The 22,041-nt window shown below is 43.3% G+C and overlaps 1 protein-coding gene across 1 annotated transcript in view; it reads right to left on the reverse strand.

The window, feature by feature from the left end:
- Nucleotides 1–22,041, reverse strand: part of sspo (SCO-spondin) — a 52,178-nt gene that overhangs the window by 27,242 nt on the left and 2,895 nt on the right. Inside the window, exons 3-62 of the mRNA XM_088283040.1 lie at nt 21,592–21,674; nt 21,220–21,390; nt 20,895–21,118; nt 20,682–20,784; nt 20,375–20,533; nt 20,196–20,281; nt 19,975–20,100; nt 19,638–19,794; nt 19,072–19,324; nt 18,840–18,981; nt 18,007–18,148; nt 17,451–17,623; nt 16,955–17,173; nt 15,988–16,153; nt 15,519–15,789; nt 14,358–14,562; nt 14,078–14,172; nt 13,453–13,709; nt 13,222–13,356; nt 12,904–13,106; nt 12,649–12,776; nt 12,254–12,363; nt 12,019–12,168; nt 11,795–11,888; nt 11,488–11,697; nt 10,579–10,784; nt 9,560–9,674; nt 9,231–9,352; nt 8,912–9,082; nt 7,961–8,194; nt 7,755–7,877; nt 7,583–7,680; nt 7,289–7,520; nt 7,046–7,198; nt 6,661–6,798; nt 6,387–6,569; nt 6,130–6,280; nt 5,780–5,939; nt 5,572–5,620; nt 5,327–5,431; nt 5,093–5,220; nt 4,730–4,850; nt 4,523–4,650; nt 4,303–4,444; nt 3,992–4,162; nt 3,719–3,899; nt 3,550–3,625; nt 3,406–3,427; nt 3,154–3,274; nt 2,854–3,067; nt 2,594–2,735; nt 2,314–2,487; nt 2,060–2,236; nt 1,749–1,826; nt 1,514–1,669; nt 1,273–1,428; nt 1,024–1,188; nt 756–947; nt 514–636; nt 173–302 (exon numbers count right to left, since the gene is read on the reverse strand). Coding sequence (XP_088139166.1) covers nt 173–302; nt 514–636; nt 756–947; nt 1,024–1,188; nt 1,273–1,428; nt 1,514–1,669; nt 1,749–1,826; nt 2,060–2,236; nt 2,314–2,487; nt 2,594–2,735; nt 2,854–3,067; nt 3,154–3,274; nt 3,406–3,427; nt 3,550–3,625; nt 3,719–3,899; nt 3,992–4,162; nt 4,303–4,444; nt 4,523–4,650; nt 4,730–4,850; nt 5,093–5,220; nt 5,327–5,431; nt 5,572–5,620; nt 5,780–5,939; nt 6,130–6,280; nt 6,387–6,569; nt 6,661–6,798; nt 7,046–7,198; nt 7,289–7,520; nt 7,583–7,680; nt 7,755–7,877; nt 7,961–8,194; nt 8,912–9,082; nt 9,231–9,352; nt 9,560–9,674; nt 10,579–10,784; nt 11,488–11,697; nt 11,795–11,888; nt 12,019–12,168; nt 12,254–12,363; nt 12,649–12,776; nt 12,904–13,106; nt 13,222–13,356; nt 13,453–13,709; nt 14,078–14,172; nt 14,358–14,562; nt 15,519–15,789; nt 15,988–16,153; nt 16,955–17,173; nt 17,451–17,623; nt 18,007–18,148; nt 18,840–18,981; nt 19,072–19,324; nt 19,638–19,794; nt 19,975–20,100; nt 20,196–20,281; nt 20,375–20,533; nt 20,682–20,784; nt 20,895–21,118; nt 21,220–21,390; nt 21,592–21,674 — 9,099 coding nt within the window. The remainder of the gene's footprint in view (nt 1–172; nt 303–513; nt 637–755; nt 948–1,023; nt 1,189–1,272; nt 1,429–1,513; nt 1,670–1,748; nt 1,827–2,059; nt 2,237–2,313; nt 2,488–2,593; nt 2,736–2,853; nt 3,068–3,153; nt 3,275–3,405; nt 3,428–3,549; nt 3,626–3,718; nt 3,900–3,991; nt 4,163–4,302; nt 4,445–4,522; nt 4,651–4,729; nt 4,851–5,092; nt 5,221–5,326; nt 5,432–5,571; nt 5,621–5,779; nt 5,940–6,129; nt 6,281–6,386; nt 6,570–6,660; nt 6,799–7,045; nt 7,199–7,288; nt 7,521–7,582; nt 7,681–7,754; nt 7,878–7,960; nt 8,195–8,911; nt 9,083–9,230; nt 9,353–9,559; nt 9,675–10,578; nt 10,785–11,487; nt 11,698–11,794; nt 11,889–12,018; nt 12,169–12,253; nt 12,364–12,648; nt 12,777–12,903; nt 13,107–13,221; nt 13,357–13,452; nt 13,710–14,077; nt 14,173–14,357; nt 14,563–15,518; nt 15,790–15,987; nt 16,154–16,954; nt 17,174–17,450; nt 17,624–18,006; nt 18,149–18,839; nt 18,982–19,071; nt 19,325–19,637; nt 19,795–19,974; nt 20,101–20,195; nt 20,282–20,374; nt 20,534–20,681; nt 20,785–20,894; nt 21,119–21,219; nt 21,391–21,591; nt 21,675–22,041) is intronic.

Genomic DNA, 22,041 nt, shown 5'->3' on the forward strand with positions numbered 1-22,041 from the left:
AATATTAAACATTCTTATACTTTCACATCTTCACATTATCTTTGTGCATCAAATGAACTGAATCATTTATTAGTAAGGTGATTCCTGTTTTTTTTTTTTTTAAATATAGCTGTCAGCTATGAAGACTATAAATAGATCAACCAAAGTGGAAGATGAAATAAATAAATCTAACCATGTAGTACAATGGTCCCTGCTGATCGTTTGTCCTGGCTGCAGTTTTTGGCCGTTCCAGTGACAGACACATTGGCTTGCTCTCACACACTGTCCTCCCTGTAGGTACATTCCATTGGGACAGCGGCATCCTGGGGGGGAATGAATTTATACCTAAAGCTGTATTTCAGTCAGAATTTGATGAGGATATAAATACTGGCATTGAGTCAATGCCGAGGCAGTACCCATACCTCAACGTGGACAATGTAATTCCCATGTCAACGACAACACATCTAGTGATTGAATATAACTCGCAAACTTGAACACCACTCAAGTAAATCTACGTTCTATATATAGACCAACCTGGTATACATTCTTCGGTGCAGTTGTTTGTCAAGCTGAGATGTGAGCATAGAGGAGGGCAAGGCTCAACTCTCCCTGTCATGCAGTCTGCCTCGGACACCAGCACCATACCATTGACACAACCTGGAGAAACATTTTAAACTATCACGAACTGTTACAATAATAATACAGCACGGCCATACTAGAATTTGCTTATAGCTCAAGCACCGAGCACAGAAAACATTGTTTATTCGAGAATTTACCTGTCTGTGTACCCGTGTCTTTCGTACAGGGTTGACTGTTGCAGCTCTGACTCTGCAGGCTCATGCCCTCGCAATCCCTCCCATCATTTTTAGGGGCAGGTGCAGAACAGGTTCTCCTCCTCTGCCTGACGCCACCTCCACACTGAACATCACACTCAGACCACTCTGTCCACTCCGACCAATGACCATCAACTAGAAAGGTGAAAATAGACCATTGATTTTATGTGAGGTCTTAGATTCTGATCAGGATGCAAACACTGAGAGGAACCTGGGCAAGGTTGTGGGAAGCAGGCACGGCTGTCAAATTGACCACCATTGCAGGATCCTCCAGGTAGCGCGTCCCTAACAATGTCTCTCTGTCGAAACAATGAGCCCAGACCGCAGGTCACACTGCACAAACTCCATGAGGTCCACTGGGACATGATGCAGTCAACTGGACGACGACAACATATAGCGTGTCTCATCCATTTCAGTTCGTATTCAGGAATTTGATTTGAACACATTGTATTTTTCATACCGCAGTCTTTCTCATCGGAACCATCCACACAGTCCTTCTGCAGATCGCATTTGCGGTCCAGGTGAACACATTCGCCGCTATTACACGAGAACTGCTTGGGAGAGCAGGGGCTCGGTACTGAAGTGCGCTGCGTAGTCACCGGACTTACTAAGGAACCTAATTAGTCATTGGGGTAAAAAAAATGCAATTTATTAACTTTTTATATGAAATATGGATTTGGTAGCTGATTATTCACGCTTACCACAGCGTTCTTCATCCGACCCGTCCAAACAGTCCCGCCTGCCGTCACACACCTGAGCCGAGTCGACACAGCCAAATGAGCGGCATGCAAACTGGCCTTCCCCGCAAAGCACTGTGGGCAAGCCCCCATTGCGAGGGGTTGTGGCGATCCACTGAGCTGTAAAATAGACACTGTTCAGTAAAACACTCGTCGAAGGATGGATCCAGAACGAGCAACATTGCTTGGCGTCTCTCACGCTTGGTGGTTTGTAAGCCAGGAACTCCGGGCTGGTACGATGGAGTGAAGTGCAGTCCAGGCTGGCCAGTAGTCACTTCTAATGGGAAAAATCTATACTGTTTTATTTAACTTTTCATAAATCTTTATCTAGCCATGAAAGATTCTGCGAGGAATGTTTTCAAAGAGCATCCTGGTGCATTAATAATTCACAACAACCAGCTCTACTGTATACTCAGAGTCATGTTCATACAAACACATTGGTTTTGGCCGTTCAGAATTCAGCATTGTTCTGCGGTGTAAAGTGTACATTTACGGTGAAAATTTACTGACCGGTGTGGGCAGTGGTGACTTTCCAAAGTCCAGGTTGTCCTGTGACTCCAGCTGTAGCCACACCGGGCAGGCCGCCTCGTGGCTTGGTGGTCTGGAGGCCTGGTGCGTATGTTGTCCTGTCACGATAGAAGCCCGGACCCCCTGTGGTACTAGTCTGGTTCTGTAAACCTGGAAAGCCTGTGTCGATAAAAGATCAGGCTAAAGAAACTAATGGAATCATGTCATTATGTTTCTTTATGTTTATGAGTTCGCACCGCAATTCATCTCGTCTGTATGATCCTTGCAGTCTAGTTGACCATCACAAACTACAGCAATGGGAACACATTGTTCACTCTGCTGGCAGGCAAACTGGCCTGGTTGGCAGCGTTGCGGTGTCATTTTCCCACCACTAGAGGGAAACGTAACACCGCTGGGGGTCACCAGCTCATCTGCAATAAACGCGGAGAAAAACGTCACCCCTTGCAACAGCTTTGTTGAACCACCAATTTTCCCCTGCAGAAGAAGAAAAATGAGTGAGCAGCTAGAACCCATCACCTCCTCTGCAGCCAAGGATTTCAACACGCAGGTTGAACGTATGTCTGAACTCCACAGGAATGATGCGCAGGTAGCGAGCCCGGACAAGTCGACTGAGCCAGCGGGTCACAGGGGTCCGACCCAACATCCGTACCTCAAACACCTACGCCATAATAATAGAAGGACTATACATATCATACGTTTTAATAGCAGATTTTGAATTTTACTTCTATTGTAAACATATTCCAATTATTTTAAGGATAAAGAAAAATGTTCAATACCTTAGCAGGACTACCAAGCTTGCCGTCTTGTGTATAGTTGGTGAAGAGGCTGTCATGCAGGGCAAAGGCTAATCTGTATTTAGTGAGGTATCCCCACATGCGTTCACTGCCCTGTGTCACAACCCCTGAAATCCACGTGGGCTCCAGGAAATCAACCTGGAAGTATGGTTGGAGGTCTGTAGGAAAGGGGCTCCATCCAGGCTCCATAACCTGACTGCAAACATGTTTTAGAAAAAAAAAGCACAGTTTTATATTTGCAGAACATGCACCATGAAAATAACCACTCTAATTATCACTCACACATTAGGAACGATATTCAGCCGACCAGCATCAGCGGGGTTGTCTTCACGATTAGAGGATGAGGTCAGCTGGCCATATCGAATGATTCCGTCCTCCAGTCCAAGTGCCGATGAGCATATGCCTACAAGGATATGCAAATACAGCATGCAATATATATTGAAGAGACCATGCACTAAAATGAAAGCGCGCATGGGACATGGTGTGATAACTATTCACCACCTGACTACTCGTGTAAGTTGCACACGAACTTACCACGATATCCAGGGCCACCATCCTGAAAATGTTTTAAAAGTTTCAGAAATTGTTCAGATTGACACATTCAGTCTGCATCTATTTGTTTTCCAAATATAGCGAATCTATGTTTTCAGGAACAGGAACTTTGATAACGCTACTTACTGTTGGTGATAATGCAGGGCGAGTCACAGGGATCCTTGAAGGCGTCCTGATAGGGGCGGCGGTGGGTGTGTATGGTCTGAGAATATTCATGCAAGGTAATCGTATATCGGAAGGGTTTGAACAAAATGAAATATTAATCACAACAGGTGTTGAAATTTATTGACCTTACCTGTCAGACTGAGTGGTGATATTCTCATGCAGGTGGCATTCAGTTTCATCATCTCCTCTTGGACAGTGGGGAATCCCATCGCAACGTTTTCCTGTGTCGATACACCCTCCTGGTGGGAGGCATAAGTACTGACCACCAGGGCAGCTGTGGGGACTTGTGAGTGTCGTGTTGGTCTGTGCGCCTGAAATAATGATGTCAGTGCCAATACTTGGTCAATGTAATCTATAAGGTAATGATAGATGGTAGACTAGAGAAATGAAATCCAAATCTCACCACAGTACATCTCATCTGATCCGTCACCACAATCATCGACCCCATCGCAGATAACTCCTGACGGGCCAGCTGGCACACAGCGTCCATTTTTACATTGGAGTTCCTTTTCTCTGCAGCCACCTATTGGTGAGACTGTCGAAGTCGGTGTGGGTATGGTTGACCAGTGGTAACCTGAATCAGACAGGAACAAAAATAGTTTTACTTTTAACACATAATATATATATATATATATATATATATATATATATATATATATATATATATATATATATATAAATGTGTGTGTGTGTGTGTATCATCCATCTACTAACCATGTTCACATCCCATAATCTCAAGACGAACATAGATGCCATTATGGAAATCATGTGGTAGCAGGCGGACAAACTGAGCTGATACCATCCTGTCCAATTTGATTTCAGCAACCCCTCCCTCATTGTGATTACCGTGAAAAACCTGTAGCAAAAATGGTACCGAACAAGAAGAAATCATTATATACAAAAAAAAACAAAAAAAAAAACATGATTAACAGACCTTAGCTCTGGGTTGTGCGTCAGTCACGAGCTCTTTGTAAATGTACCACAGTTTTCCATCTCGGCTAAACTGTAGATATAAGCTGGAAACATATGTGTCAAACACACCACCTCCTTGGGTAAGTACACCTGGAGAAAGGAACATAATGTATCACTTAAAAAATTCGGTGTAACATGTGATGTAGCATGGCCAAGTATAAAGGTGTACCAGTGATGTTGTATTCTTTCAGCAGGTCAATCTGTATGTAAGGGCTTTGTGTGCTGCTACTGTGCCCCTCAGGGCTCCGCTGCGGTAGATCCTTATACTCTTCTGGTTCTGGACTCCAGCCCTGCACATGCACATGTCACAAAGAGCGCCATTATTAAGAATGAACAGAAATGTATCCTCTTACTTACTGTAGGATTATCATCATCTATCTTGTGTTCATACAAACACATCGTAATAATTGTGTTGCTCTCATCACACAATAGTGACAACTGGTTCGGTTGTAAGAATAACCAAGAAAACATAACCAGAACAAAATCTTTACAATACAAAAAGCATACAAACAGTATTCCTGATATACTACACCTGAAGGTCTGTGTGGGGGTCCCAGCCATGAAGGCGAGCTACCTCAGGGGGGTGACCGGTTTGCTGAGATGAAGCATGGAAACTGGAGGCCGGCAGAAACTGAACGCCCAAAGGAAACCAACACTCCTCTGAAGAAGAAGAAAGAAAAAGATAATTACAGTACACATACTTCAATGGGACAAATGCCAAAAACATTCTCATGAAACTGTATGATGATGTAATCAAGTCACTGACCACCAGGTGGGAGTGGGTAGGTGGGCACCAAGGGAGTGATGCCCTTTCCTGGCTCGGAAGTCACAGGGGAGGGGCTGACCGTCACTAACGAACTTTCATTTCTTGCTGTGTAGAACATTCAATACAACTCAAAATCAATGTAGAAAACACAGCAACACTGAATTAGACGCCACTCACAAAAAGTTGGAAATTTCAATGAAATTTTAAAGTAAAACAGCGCAGAAAAGACTGTGACTCAAATTTACCTTGACAGTAACAACACGTGTCACCTTCTCCAGGAACTAGACTCTGGCCCTGCATGAATGGAGAAGTACACAAATCACGCAATTACTGTAATTGGCAGGAAAAAAAGTACATGAATGAATATGGTGAAATTTAAACAAAACGGTCCTAACTATATTTTAAAGCTATTATTATTATGAGTTAAATTGGCTGCACAGATTTTTCTACTACCTGAGGACATCCGGTAACAGCGTACGGACAGTAGGGGGAGCATTGCACCGAGAGGTTGGGCAAACAATGGCACAAGTGGCAATGGTGGGACCTCCATCTGTCTCCAACAGCGTGAGACTGACCTTGGTACTCACACTCATCACAGGGGTCAGTCTGACATCTGTGGACAAGCAGAGACAAAAAGTGCATGTGAGAATGTCAAGTAAAATAATTTAGGACTCACATTGATGTTGATCGACAATGAAAAGTCATTAGTACTAAAAAAGCGTGTGATAGCAGCGAAATGGCCATAATCATCACGGCACCCTTTTTTTAATTGTTTTCAAAGTAAGCAGGAAGAGGTTACACACCGACGTGCTTTCCGATAGATTCCTCTGCAGGTTCTCCCATCTCCATGGTTGGTGGGGTTGTTTGGGCTCCGGAATGACCACTGGACACTCTGCACACCACACGGCCCCAAACACTCTCCCCACTCAGACCATGACGACCAGGCACAATGCACTATGGAGTGAATGAGTGAAAAAAAGAGGGTCGGGGGTCATATTGATGACTTAGGATGTTTATGTTAAATATGATACAAAACAAAAGAAATCATTTTAAGACTGACCAGAACAGTCCGGGTTGGGTTGGCATCGCTGAGGTCTTCCTCGCTCACAAACACAAATCTCACATTCCACCTTCATCTGTTGGCCTGGCCTGTAGCGCACACCTGCCAGCTCACACACACACTGCTCTGGCAACACACACGTCTGTGTGTGGCTCATTACTTGCCCCTCTGGACACCAGCAGCCTGGGAAAATACAGACAATTTGTAAGACTTAAAAATATATAACATTGCATTTTTATTCCAAAGTAGATCCAGGGTGCTTCTTTTGGTTGACCTGAGAAGCAAGGTGTTGTGGGATTGCAGGTCGTCGCGCCGCTGATGTGGGCACAGGATACGGGGCAGGGGGAGCAGTTGTGTCTCACCAGGCCTGTCGGACAGCTGCTGTTGGAACAGCCATCCTCAGAACAAGGTCCTGAAACAGAAACGCGTAGTTGATGCCAAAGTTGGTAGTTGCTATATCTTGAAGGTACTCACAATAAGTTCGCTTTTCGGGGTAAAATTTCTGTCTTAACTCATATTCCACAAATGCAATATTAATTATACCATGTTTCAACTAGTGGGGCTGCACAGAACATATTCTTGATAACAACTGAAAGTCCAACTTTTCAGTGTTTCCATTCTTTTAGCATAGAAGAAGTTGAAATGCACGGATCTCTTACTAATTTCCAGGCTTAGATTGGATGGTCCCGGGAGCTGAAAGCAGTCTCGACCTCCATTCTGAGGCAGGATGCAGTCTCTGTGTCGGATCTGCACTCCCCCGCACTCGCTCGAACAGTTTGACCAGCTCACCCACGGAAGCCACTTACCATCCACTGGTTAAAACAGAACATTTTCATTTTCAGAATCATTACGCATTCACAACCTTTTAAGCATATTCTGAAAAAGTAACTCCACCATCATACCAGGGCAAGTGGTGTTGAAGCACTCTTGCTTCTGGACCTCCTGACCCCGACAGTGATGCAAAATGTCTCCCGCAGGGCAAGATCTGCTCCGGCTCACGGATCCTGTACCGCAGGTGGTGCTGCAGGGGCTCCAAGAACCCCAGGAGCTCCAACTTCGACAACCCTGCTCATCAGTGGGACCCCTGAGCGGCGCTAGTGAGGAGTCTGGGCAGTCTGCCACGCCGTTGCAAATCTGGATAGGAAGTTCATGAGAAGTTAGGTAATTATTGTTTCGTAAAGTGTTTGTAAACCTACCATGTTGAAATTGATACAGGAACCATCTAGACAGGTGAATTCTGGACAGGTGACTGTAGTATTCCTATCACCAGGGGGCGCTGGTGACACATTTTTACCTAAACAAGACATTTGACAGAGTTCTGTTTTCACACGCCTCTGACTGTATCAACATTTTTTGGGGACAGCTCACCACACACGAGCTCGTCATCACCACGTGGACAGTCAGTGATACCGTTGCACACTTTTGACATGTTCACGCAGGTGCGATTGTCACAAGAGAAGCTGCCAGGACATGGAGGGATCCGAGCAGAGCCTAGAAGACGATTGATGATTAACGACACCTTGTCCTCAGTCAACCTTTGCAATCAGATGACATTTGCCTCATGTTTGACTTACCACAGTTGTCTATGCTCTCATCTGATGCATCATTGCAGTCAGGGTTGCCGTCACAAAGTTGCTGGTAACGCACACACTGGACACCAGTGAGGCAGGGCACTTGGCCAGGACCACAGCGTGAAGGACACTGATGCTCATCACTACCGTCCAAGCAGTCGGACTCGCCATCACAGTGCCAAGTTTGAGGCACACACTGGCCACCGGTGGCACAGGCAAACTCATACGACCAGCAAGCTGTCGAGTCAGAAAACATTTGTTGTTATTACATTAAAAGGCTGGATTTGAAGCAACCAGACTCGCAAAGCTGTCTTTGGAGCACTACTTCCTGTATTTTTCTGTTATTTTTGCAGGACGGTGTGGCGGTCAGCAAAAACATTATTTATGCGTCTGGAACTGAACATTGTGGTGCAAAAGGTGACATTGCTGAAATCTTGTCAGCACGGCTTCTTGATAGGAGACTCTGGGGATACGAGTCAGTTTAAGATTTTCTTTACGCTCTGGAATGAATGCAAAAGTTGAACGGGAAAAAAACTGCAGGGATTCTCTGGGGAAATAAAAGGGCTGCATGGTGGCAGCCAAGTGTTTAATGTCAGAATTGTAAATAGTTTTTGTGTGTCAACCTCTGAGCCTCGGTTCAGTCTCATGAGGGCCCAAACCATCTATGGACAGCACCACTACCCTACTTGTTTAACAGTATTCTAGTGATTGCAAGAATGCATGCATGAACACATCGCTCTACTCCACTCTTAAAACTTCTGGGTCAAATGAATCCCAAATTGGGTGAAATAGGTAACGCAACATAAGGCGCCAAGTCAATTCTGGTTTATTGGTTGGGTGAAGATTTTGATCCAAAAATCCAATCTGCTGGGTCAAAATAATTAACCCAGTCTGCTCAAAACCTACAGCTGGGTTAGAAAATTATATATTTTTTAATGTGTACCATATCACAACCTGAGCTAGGCACAGTCGGGATCAAAGGTGAAGGTAGTGGAGTTATGAAAGAATAGCAGTTGCTTATTTTTTCATCCTCTCCAGCCAGGCAGTCTCGTGTTCCATCGCACAGCATAGTGATGGCAACACATGTGCCATCACGACAGGCAAACTGGTCAGGTCCACATGTCACTGTACATCAACAAAGGGCAGATAATTCGGGATTAACTCCTACGTACACTTCTGAAACACTCTGACATGCTCGACTGAAATAGTTTTTTGCTTGCTTACAATAATGAACCTTGCTTGTTTACCGGAATGCTCCAAATGCACATTTTACCTCTGATTGTACAGACGGTCTCATCCGTTCCAGACGGGCAGTCTCTATGTCCATCACATACTTTCTCCGCAGGGACACACTGATCCCCTGAGCACTGAAATTCTGTTTGTGCACAGACACACCTGGAAACCATTGAAACGAGATGACAAGTGTTTGTTACGAGGAAACAGAACAAATAAGATATAGTGATGGCCTGAACAGGAAGTCATAAAGAGATCATAAAAAAGGACTAGAAATAAGCTAGAACAAATATGGATCATATTTGGAATTTTATTAGAACAAATAATAAGATTCAACTAAATGAACTAAAAGCAGATCCGCAAACATACCCTCTTTCATCGCTGAGATCTCCGCAATCATCGTGGCCGTCACATCGATGCAGGTAAAGAATGCATCGTCCTCCAGGACATAGGAACTCCCCTTCATCACACATGACACCACAATCTGGGCCGGGAAACAGAACTTATGCCAGTTAATAAGAGCAGGACCACATTTGCTCTGTAAAAGAGAGATTTCGCTGCTCCTTCCTGCCGACTGCTGTCAGACTTTTTAACAAGAACATTGGGTCAGGCCTACAAACAGGAGGGCATTAGTGCAATTGTGCAGTCCTTGGATGCAATATTAACTACTACTGTACTTTCAGCCAAGGGTGTACTTAAACATCGACCAATGATGTATTTTGTTTACCATTACAGTATTCTTATTACAATACTTCTATCACTGTAGTATTTCCACCACTGCAGGATGTTCACTATTTACAGTAATTTTATCATTGCAGTACTTTTATAATTGCTGTATTTCCTATCATTGCGGTACTTTTACTATTACAGTACTTTTATCATTGCAGTATTTTTCTATCATTGCGGTACTTTTACTATTACAGTACTTTTATCATTGCAGTATTTTTCTATCGTTGCAGTACTTTTACTATTACAGTACTTTTATCATTACAGTTTTTTCGATCATTGCAGTACTTTCCTGTCATTTCAGTACTCTCACCATTCCAGTACTTTTATCATTGTAATATCTTTATCATTGCAGTATTTTCAATCATTCAGTAGTTTTTATCATTACAGTGTTTCCCCCTCTGTATAATGGACAGGCATTAGGAGTGTTTCCTTACATTAGATACGTTTATACTGTGTATATTTGCATGCTTTTTATGAATGTCTGCTGCTAATGTTATACATTAACGGCTACATTACGCCGCCGACTCTGTGTGATCTATATCTTTGCTGCTGTAACACTTCAAATTTCCCCATTGTGGGACTAATAAAGGACATCTTTATCTTTATCTTTATCTTTTATTAACTTTGCGTTGTTTATGATGAACTGTTTGTCAATATACCTTGCTCATCGGAGCCATCAGCAAAGCCACAGTCGAGCCGTCCGTCACATACACGGCTGGCTGAGAGACATTTCCCATTGGCGCACTGAAAATCCCCTGGTGGGCATAGCGGCATTATAGTGGCAGGTCCACAGAACTCCTCATCTGATTGGTCAGCACAGTCTGGGTGGCCATCACAACGCAAAGCCAGGTTCAGGCATGGTCCACTGAGAAACCCAACAAAAGATACCATTTCAGTCCATGCAGTTCTTTCTCAGGAACAAATGTGCTCAAATAACATTGAATTGTTACTATATGATTTATTATATTTTAATTGAATTATTGCGCATTCACTGTTACTGTATATAATCCCGCACGGTGACTCCATATTGTGTTTAAAAATCTGTTGTGGAATTTTCTGGCCAGACAACTTTGACCACTACAAGGACAAATTGAAGTGTAGCAGATCTTCACCTAAAAAGCTTTTGAGGTCACGCTTGTGACTATGCATATTTAACAAAAAAATCTATGCATTCTTATATGGTGAAAGCTGGTGAATTTTCAATGGTGTGCCTTCTACAATCTCTCTGACCCGGTAATACGTATGCAGATAATCTCATAGCTGCCTTCGATGTCAAAGATACTAGGGTTGTAAATATGCCCCTTATATTTGCTGATATAAAAGGACTCTGTAAAAGTCACATGGAAGCCAATGATATCAAATCAGGAAGTGAGAGGAGCAAGTGTCCCTTCATCACAATATAGGTCACAAGGAGAATAGTCTGCTGGAAATCGTTTCCAGATAAGATAGCAGCAACAAAAGCTTCTCTGATATCTTGGAACTATAAGTAGAGAAATGTCATTGATTTAATCCCGACTCACTTACACGCACAATTTTTTTAATTGTAATGTGTCATCGTGAGGACATACCTCGGCATGCTGCTACATCGGAAATGGTCCGGTGAGCAGGTGAATGGACAAATCTCATCTGAGCCATCGCCGCAATCATCTTCATTGTCACATACCCATTGAGAAGGGATACAGCGACCACTTGCACAGGAAAACTCGGAATCCAGACAGGTTGGCGCAGGACGGGGGCAAGCCACTCCATCACATTGCCACACACCATCTTCGCAGGAACTGGAGGAAAATCACCAGTATGATAAAAATAACTATATAAATAACCCCAAGACACATTTTGAATGTTTATTTCTTTTATACGTTTACTTGGACTGACCAGTTCTGGCAGTGTTGAGCGATTGTAGTACCAGGAGGAAACATGGACCCCTCCCACTCACATGGACACTGGGTAGGAACTGAACAGCTGTCACCTACGGAATAAAAAACACCATTTTTAGTTACTGCACACTACTCACAAAAAGATAGAAATATGCATTTTATGAATACGATCTTTCAGTAGACCATTAGAGATTGTGGCCCTCATTGTTTGATCTATCTTACCATATCGAACAGTACCGGAAGGGCAGAAGCAGCCCTCCACACAGGATAGGACGTCACACTGGGAGTGGGGACTTTGTTGCACATTTGGACATGAAGGGGAGCAAGCGGGCCCACACGGGTCATAAACAAGTCCATTTTCACATTGCAGGGCTTTGACAAAGAAAGAGGACCACAGAGAGAAATTTAGTAACAGTCTCCAGGATCATAGACACGTTTTGTTTTTTTGTCTACGTACGACAAAGCTCCTGGGACCTCCAACGAATGTAGATGCCCCGGCGGTTACACTCCTCTGCATAGGTGGCGATGGCTGTGCACAAGCACTCACAGTCCCCGCCCGAGTCACAGCTGGAAGTGAAAGGAGGGGAAAATGAGAGTGCAGACCTTCACCAAGGCTTCATTCCATTCACTTTTACTGCCTGTAAAATTGGGTTGAAGGAAGCAAAGGAATTAAAAGATTATGATCCCTAACCAATCATGGTTTCAAAGACAAAAAAAAAAAAGAAACTGCTGCTGCTTACAAGCAAACTCAGATAGTCTCTCTTCAGTTGACAAAATAAAACATCTGATCTCTTGAAAATCAGAACAATATAGTAAACATGGAGAACAGCTGTATAAATTATTGTTACTCACCCACATGCATCAAAGACACACCAGTCGTAATACTGCTGAAAGGGCACCTCAAGGTGGCAAAGAGAAAAGAGTTCTTGAGTCAAGATGCCACATTTTTTCCGGGCCCACGGTACTCTGTGTGAGTTGACCTGCGCGTAAATTGTCTTTCAATGTCAGATCTACTGCCTGTACTACCCATCCATTCATGTTCTCTCATTTCTCCTGCTCAGGGTCATGGGTGAGCTGGAGCACTCACACTCGCAGCTCTGAACTCACCGTGCAAGGGTCCCGAAGATCTTGGTCTGCAACATCCGGGCAGGATGGGCTGACCTTCCAAGAATTCCCAAATAGCTCGGCAGTGGACTCCACTATGCCTTGTCGTGTGGTGAAATCGTTCTCCGTGTCCCCATCAAAGTTACCGCACAGGCCTCCAACGTTTCCCCTCAGGTGTGCGGCTAGACGCACGTACACACGCATACCTGCAAGCAACAAGCGTTCAATGACGGAATTGGCTCACAATATGCACCATGAGAAAGCAAACTGAAGAGAAAGATCATAGTGAAAAAAATTCAGACTTTTGTCCGTGAGTCCTACCTCCATCCCACAGCAGAGTGACCCCAAGTCTGGAGGAAAGCGACACAAACATGCCCACTCTTTCCAAACTCAGGCCACTCCCACTGTAGGTTTTGGGAAGAGTAACTGGCATCCCATTGACGGTCACTGCTTTACCTAAATAAAAGATTAGATCATTTGAAACTCTTACATAATAATTTTACTCAACTCCAACACAGTATTGGCCCATAACTTACAGTATAACAATCTTACCTCTCAGCAGGTGTATAATGGTATTCCCCAGGCTGAGTGTAACAGACTTCGTACAGGTAACCCCGGTGCTTCCGCAAGGCACGTTCTCCGCTGTGACACTGAACAAACCACTGGTCTCCCTCGCCAGCACATACTGGCAGTCACCCAGGAAAGAGAAGTAGCGACCATCGAACGTCACATAATGAGGATCTCCAGTGGCCACACACATGCCAGCGCAGGCCGACTGGGTGCAGTCCCAGTGGCGCTCCTTACACACACTGCAAGAGTAAATCAAGAATGGATGAGATCAGTGTTAGCAGTAACACTTGGAAAACACATTTGTCTGTATTAAGGGTCTATTCTTCCAGTCTGCAATTCAAGTCTTCTTGTTTGAGCCCGACTGTTAAGTTCAGTGAATGATCATGCAATCATTGGATCGACTATTTATCAATCACTATACACGGAAGAAAAAAAATTACATTGCACCCGTTTACGTCTTTCAGGGTTGAATAGAACAGAAGAAATAATCTTCTGGCAATCGCTAAACATGAATTCAAAAAGCGGACACTTGCAATTGGAAGTAAAATGCCCCAAACTGGTTGACAATAACCTGTACTATATATTAAATGAAAATCAGTGTGAGTACCACATGTTGCAGTCTTTGGTGATGGTGTCGTTGCTGTAGTACAGGCGGCCATTATGGTGGCATGGGCACTCGGCAGGCAGAACACACCGATCACCCTGGAGGAAAGACAAAATTTTGTCAAACAAACACGGAACTCAATGAATTTGCCTCAGAATTCAGTAGCTTATCACACAAAAACTTGTTTTCCAACAATGTGACTCAACATGCCAGTGTAAACTATGAGGGGTAACAATTCAGGATGACACACACGTTCACGTTCGAACGTTGTGTTTACACCTACAAGCAGAACAGTTCCATGGGGGCAGACACAGCCAGATAGGGGCTCTCTGCAACTCAAGACGCCGGACCCTTGCTGCTGACTTGGAGGGTCCAAACTAGAGCACGTGAGGAGGCAGGAACGTGGAGCGTAGATCAGCGAGCCGGGACACTTGTTGACCTCTTCACAGAGACCTTGCGTGCAGTTAAAGCGCCCCGCCTCACACTTACTACGGAGAGGTGAGAGGCCAGAAATTGTATAGTTGAGTGTTTGGAATCTCACAATTGTAATTATCACAGTCCACATTACTATGGCTCCTAAGTTTATCAAGAGTGATCGTCACGGCCGCTTTGTGGTGAAGAGAAGCAATGAAATCAACCTATCCTGTTGAAAGAAGCAGGAACATAGAGTGATTTCATCAGAGCTCTTGCACCACCACACACAATGCCTTGAAGAATGTCTGCGCTCATACGCGTGGAGTTCTGTTCTTTCTTCTTTCTACTGATTTTCCTGATAAAATAATAGAGTTGGAGATCTAAAAATTCCGCTCGACAGCGCCGAAGGCAAATCCAATGTGCTAAATACGTGCCCTTCAAGTGGTATAAACAGTTATTTATTGCAACTAAAGTGGAGCACAGATAAGAGTTACTTTTATGACGTGCAGGAAAAGATTATAACAGGGAGATTATATCGTTAGCTGGTTTGCATAATTGTCAATACAAAATATCAATATGCTTGCTAAGACTTGTTTTTTTTTTTTGTTTTTTTTTTAAATACTACGCAGATTGTCAGTCATCCAGGACATGGCAGTACACAAAGGGAGAATCGAGGAATCGAAAATTTACATTTGCACTGTATATCTTTATTTATCTAACTTAGGCAAGTGTGTTTAAATTCAATCTGACAAAGTCACGGTTTTGTCCTTTTTTTTAACTAACGTCTGTTATTTTCTGAAACACATCTATTTGCTGTTTTTGAGCTTGGATCAAAGCAATAAACATTGCTTTGCTGTCATCTTGGCGCCAAGGCACTATATTGAAGGGACTTGAGGAGCTTCATTTATATAAAAGTGATCTTTACTGCCATCTGCATAGGCCATTTTAAATCTTTTTAGGTGTGGTGCCAAACACTCACTATCCTGGCAATGCTCAGAAAAAAAACTTTCCACAAATGTTTTCAACATACCAAGTGTTACAACTGTTCTGAAAAATGTCCCCGGGTAGATATGTCTTGTCTCCTTGAACACACGGGCACATAGTGGTGGGCACACACTGGCCTTGGTAGTCCTGCACTAGTCCTGCAGGGCACTGGCAACCTGGAACACACAGCTCATCACCAGCACCACCACCACCAGTACCGTCATCATCACAACTCCAACCATGCTGCAGGTCTGAACACTTGCGGCCGCATGCTCTACCGCACTCGTGTTGCACCTGACCTCCGGAACACTGGACAGCTGGGGAGGGAAATTAGGTTGCATAGATAAATGTGTTAATCATTGGCAATGAAAGAGATAAAAGGTTGAAACACAGAGAACATTATTCTGCACCCATTATCTTTTCTGCCCTCTCTCCTCCTCAATATAAAAATAAAAGCCAGGGTATGTTGTTGAAAATCTATATTGAATTTCTAGCTGCAGTTCTTTCATACTTACAGCAGAAGGTCTGGTTATGCCATTGGACAGCTACACCCTCCTGGGCACAGTGTCTGGCATAGGCAGTGAGCACTGTGCAGTGACAGGCCTTCTGGCGCACACAGCTGCACACTTCTGATTGACAGAGTCGAAAATAGGGCTCCCTCTCCACAACATCGTGACATGCCTAAAGGAGGGAATGAGAGTGAATTGGCCTTTCTGTGAAAGCAATATCAATTTTAAGCGTGGAAACAAGTGGAGTTGTCATAATTATCAACCCAGCTCATTGTTACTCCCATTATATAAAATTGAAAAACTTTGCACAGCACGCTTGGAGCTAACAAACAACACTGAAAAATGATTGATTACGTTGGGAATATTTATTGATACTGTAGACCATATTTTGCTCCAAAAAAATTGAGTATTATGGAATTCAAGAACAATGATTGAATTAAAAATAATTTATGTAACCGAAATCAATTTGAAAGCAATACTCAATCCAATATCTTACCAATGGAATGCAGTGTTCTGCATGAGTCTATATTGGGACCAAAACTAATTACAATCTATATTAATTATATAACAAACGTTAAATCAAATGTTACAATCTATATTATTTGCTGAGGAAACAACTATTTGCACCAACTCGGCTCTAATCAGAACAATCAACACAGACCTCGTAAAACTGGTTTGCTGTCAACAAACTCTCTCTTAATACCGCCAAAATATATGGTATTTAATAAGCAGCAAACAAATGTTAGTTAGTCAGTATAAATTTGTGCAATACCGCAATAGAAAAAGTAGATATGAGTACATTTTTAGGACTGTTTGTACGATGACTAATTTAATTGAAAAAAAATATTATTGCATATGCCCACTACAAACTTTCCACATAATAGATCTAATGGACCGCGCAAGGAATTGCAAACATGGGTCATTCCAGAATTCTGTCTCCTTCATGAAATCAAGCTATACATTAGAAACTAACCTGGAATACATTGCTGTGTATGATGGCGCACACAGTGTCAGCATAGTGTCTCTTTTGTGTGTAAGTAGTGCAGGGGTCTGGAGGGGGTCCTCCAGGTAGAGTGCAATGTTCTGTGGTGAATTTGCCAGCGAAGGACGATACGCTGCTCTCCACATCTCCTTCTGGGGTCATAAAATCATCATGCTGGTTCCAGGTCAATGTTCCACAAAGGCCGCGCACCTACAAGATCAAATATACACATGACATATGCGTCTTAGTCTTGTGGGAAAGGGTTCTATCAGCATGGCAAGGGACATCAGTCAGACAGGGAAACACTACTCCTATGAGGACGAAGATTTTCTCAACCGAGTACTCTCTGCTAGATCTGATCCTACTTGCTCAAAGTGCATGTTTAAGTTTCAGGGTTTCAGGATTCCAAAACTAACGGCAGCTGTACTTTTATATCCTGAAGTGTTTAATTCCACTAAGGACAATGAAACTGACATTTGAAAGCCACCTTGTTTGTGAAATGAGGCTGCAAAGTAATGATGATGAGGGGTCCATCTAGGTGCCACAGAAGCTGAGCTCCAAACGTCTGGATTAGGAGAAAGGCAGACGAAGCCCTCCGCACTATCAGGTCCCCGGTCACCACAGGCAATAGTTCCCTCTGGCCGTTCAACATCACCACACCTAGAATAAGCAATGCAAACTTTCGAGAGATTCCAATTTCAAGCTAAATAAATGATGATACAAAAAAGTCAACACAGATTTTTAAGTGGCCGTATTGTTTGTGTTTGTTTGTTTTAGGTTTACAGTATAGCGACAAATGCCTCAGCGCTACGTTGAGTCATAACATATCAGGGAGAACTGCGGTCTACAGATGCAAAATTAACAGCAACAAGAGGACACCCCTTTAAAATCCGTTGTTCCCACGGAGCACAAACAAACAAAATGTATATCCTTCATATATCATTGATTTTCACCTATTATGTATGGGCGATAAATAAGGGTTCAATGTACTCATGCATAGTAACAGTTGGTCAATCCGGTCAGTTTTTAATGAACAAACTCACCAGTGTCTGTGATGGTGACAGTGGTACGAAGTGCTGTGACTGTCATCTCTACGAGACATCCTAGGCCTTTTGCGCTGCCTCCTCCGCCTGCCGTGCATTCGCCAGAGCGCACGGTCACGACTAGCTTTCGGTCGACGTAGTCCTGAAAAAACATTGGAGCACAGAAACAATGTGGGTAATTCAAGTAAAAATGTAGGCACAGCATTAAGTACTGTACTCCCATGCAGTCTAATAAAACTAAAATGACTACGACAATAGTTTTTAGTCGAATACTGATATTTTGCAAGTTAAAATGGTTAGCACGTTTCTTCATTAAGGTAATTCTTTGATATTATAATTTAAAACCAATATTTAATCGAGTTTGATCTTCATAGTAGTGTTTTTGCTCCAACAAGCAACACATGAGCAGTTGCACAACTCCTTTTCTTTTACAGTTGAGTTTAAAAAAATTATAATCTCAGAATTTGTGTTAATTTTTAAGTCAGAGTTTCAAAGGAGAGTTGAAGGTTTTGAAGGCACTATTATTGACAGCTCTCCCTAAATTCAAGAGGAAAAACTCCACTGTTATGAAGTGAGACCAGGGCAGTCACTGATTCAAAGGAATACATACGGGGTCCTGATTTTTAAAAGTAGTTATAAAATTCATTGAGCATTTTAATGTAAGAATGTGTGACATTGGGTTTCAAAAGAATACAAATTTCAAAGTGGGGTTTAAAATGTCTTTAAAATGTCATTTATCTTAGGGGAGAAATAAGAAGACTTTCTCTGTACCCCAAGCATGTTGGGGGCCCCTGTGAAGCATTTATCAAGGGAATGTACCGTCATTCTCCTACCTCAACAACGGTAAAGGGGCAGTCCCCTCCTTGTAACGAGTATCTCTTTTTGTCAAAGGTGGTCACATGGAGCGCTCCCATCAGATTGCACTGAGCAGCACATTTTTCCCCAGAACACTGCCACTGACCTTCTCTACAAACACTATATTAGGAATATGGGAAGTGTCAACCAAAAAGAAAAAAAGGCAAATAAATGGAGTGACAGAAACACAGAAGCACACATCCACCTCACCAGGTGTTACATCTCTGCTGTATCTTGTCTCCCGGCTGGTACGTATGCCTGCGGTGGAAACAAGGGCAATCGTCTCTTTTTAGGCACTGTCCTTGGTGAAGATAGAGTCCTGGAAGACACTCGCACCCCCCCACGCACTCCTCCCGGCACTGACCCACTGATGCAGCTGGGCCTGGGGGCTGGGGGGATGCACAGCTTGGGGGACATGAGGACACACAGTCTGAAAAGACTTGCCCTCTGGGACAGATGCGAGCTGGGGAGATGCATATGGGAGGGAGACAATGACACGTTTTTTTTTGGGGGGGGGGGGGGGTTATAGGGCAATGTGAACAAGAACAAAAGTAAAATTTTAAGATCATTTACACATCCATCCATTTTGTACTACTACTGCTTTGGTCTTCAATTAATCTATACCCGCATTTACGTTAGTGTACCACATAAAGCTACACAGTAAGCTGGAGCTGGACCGCAACCCATGACTTTGACACTTCTGTGCTAAAACGATTCAGTTTAATTAATTAACTGTAGTAGTAGAAGTAGCCTAATAAGCATGTTGATATCATTACCACATAAGTTTCCTCCCCTCCAAATGATGATTACATGTTGCTGGGCACACTCTCGAGCATAGCTCGCCAGTGTGTCACATACTGCTGCTTCCCTCTCCCTGGGTGGCAAGCTACAGAAAAGATACAAGCATGTATCTAGATACGCCGCTGGGTCCATCTGAAAAACATGACAGAAACTCAAACACTGCACTGCAAACATTAGAACGGCTTGATACTGATTCCAACAACTGAAAATTTCTCCTCAAATATGATGCTCAAGTAGCATGGAAGTTGTATGGCAGCATTGGCAGAATGCCACGAGACTATCATTGGTGCTTAATAACGTGAGGGCACTCACGCGAGGGTGGCATTGCGTGAAGGGGCTTTCTAGCAATCGATGACACTTGGACTCTGCTTGCCTGCGTGAGGCAGTATCTCCCGTTACGTCACAGCTGTGTCCGAGCTCCGCGGCATCACTGCAGCCCTTAAAAGAATATGGGGAGCCACTGGAGAACTTTAAGTCACCAACAAGGAGATCCATACTATTGCAATACAAGTCCTATGTATATTGTGCAGTACTTCATTCTGCTGGTCAGGAACCTTCCATGAGTTGCCAAAGCTAGCAGCATACTGGGACACAGTTCCTCCCATTGTGGTGAAATCATCTACAACAAAAAAAGCAAATGAATTACACCGCCATTGGAAAATTCACAACCATCACTTTTGGTCAAGATTTTGTGAAAGTTGAGTTAACGCACCATTTGGGTCGTTGTTGTAGATTCCACAAAGCCCCCTAGTGGCTGCCAGATGCTCGGACGTTACTGTCACATAGACGCTGTTGACCAGGTCAAACTTAACCCTCACTCCGAGGCCACTCTCCACAAACACAAAATCTCCAAGCCAGTGGACACTCACGCCTACACAAATAGTGAGAAATAAATCGCTAAAGTATGTTTTAAATTGGTTGGTGTGCTGAGATTAAGTGAAGACGATAAAATGCCCATGCTGAAGATACTGTGAGAAATAATTTTCTCTTTGACAATTTGAGGATGAGTGACAGCATACCATTTTGAAAGAGGGGTTCCCCATTTGGAACATGAAGGTTGTTGAGAGTTAAATTCCTGTTGTGAATTGCAACCAAATCAAGACCCATCATCATCTTCAGAGCCTGAAAAGAAAGGGCCATGGCCACATTGTACTCAATGTAAAAACCACAGCAAATTTCAAATAGAATTAATCCCATCATATCATCCCTGATAGAGTGGAAACCTTTTATACCTTACTGCAGTCTCCTGCGCTGACGCAGACGGTACTGATATAGACTGCCCAAGTCCCATCAGTAGATGAGGCCAGAAGGTAAGTGCAACCACCCTGGAAGTGGAAGTGCTTCTTGTCAAAAGTGCGATAGTGGGATCCACCCCAGGACATGCATGTGGCTGAGCCTTGAGGCGCCCTGACGCTACCGAGAAGACCCCCACGTACTAGTGGGGAGAACTGTGAGTCTGGAGGTGTGTGACAAATACAAACAAGTCATAAATTAAACAGACAAGGGTGTTGATATTCACTCATGTGTAAATATGCATGTGTGTTCATATTTTGGCACCTGGCAGGAGAGTGTAGGTGCAGGACAAGCAGGTCTGGTCCGAGGCATTTCTCCAACTTAAACCCCATTGGCTGCTGCAGCACTGTTCCATCGCCATGAGGGAGGCATTATGGACACCAGGGAAATCTGCACAACTCCAGGTGGAGTAACATTGGCCATGCATTCCTACACCTGAGCGTGAGTAGACAAACAGATGGAGTTCGGAAGGGATAGGAATCAAATCACAAAACTGCTTACACAAAATAACAAAATGATAAAACTTCACACATTCGTCAACATTATATTGCAATGGCAAGCCAGTAAAGTTTTGGCATACAAATAAAATATTCCACAATTGCAGTGTACTGCATTACTGTATTATTTTTCTCTTACCATCAGAGCACCGTGGTCCACTCCAACCTTCACAGCATGCTCTCACTGTCTTGTTCAACATTTGGCTTTCCATCACAGGCAGTCTGAGGTGGGGACGAAAGTTAGTTGACATGTACATCATCGTCAGCCATAATACTGATTGTTGTAAAGTCTGGTTTACAGCTTAGATAACATACGGTTTGCAGTATTACAACTAGTGATTGCAGTTTATGTAATATTGTGGCAATTTTAGAATACATTTTCAATTGAATGTCACATGTTTTGGAACCCTGGTTAATACATTGCTCCTGGTTGAGGAAAAAAAAAAAGAAGCACAAGCATTCCTGCAAAATGTTTTGAGGAAACAACACATTTTTCAAGGGTTCGATCGTACAAAAAAGAAGAAAAAATAAAATAAAATACAATCAAAACACCATAGCGAGACTGAGCTTTTTCCCCTTTGTTGTCTCT

The sequence above is a fragment of the Idiotropiscis lumnitzeri genome, chromosome 19, assembly GCF_059441095.1.
Source record: "Idiotropiscis lumnitzeri isolate Australia: NSW breed Sydney's pygmy pipehorse chromosome 19, RoL_Ilum_1.0, whole genome shotgun sequence".
Classification (NCBI taxonomy): domain Eukaryota; kingdom Metazoa; phylum Chordata; class Actinopteri; order Syngnathiformes; family Syngnathidae; genus Idiotropiscis; species Idiotropiscis lumnitzeri.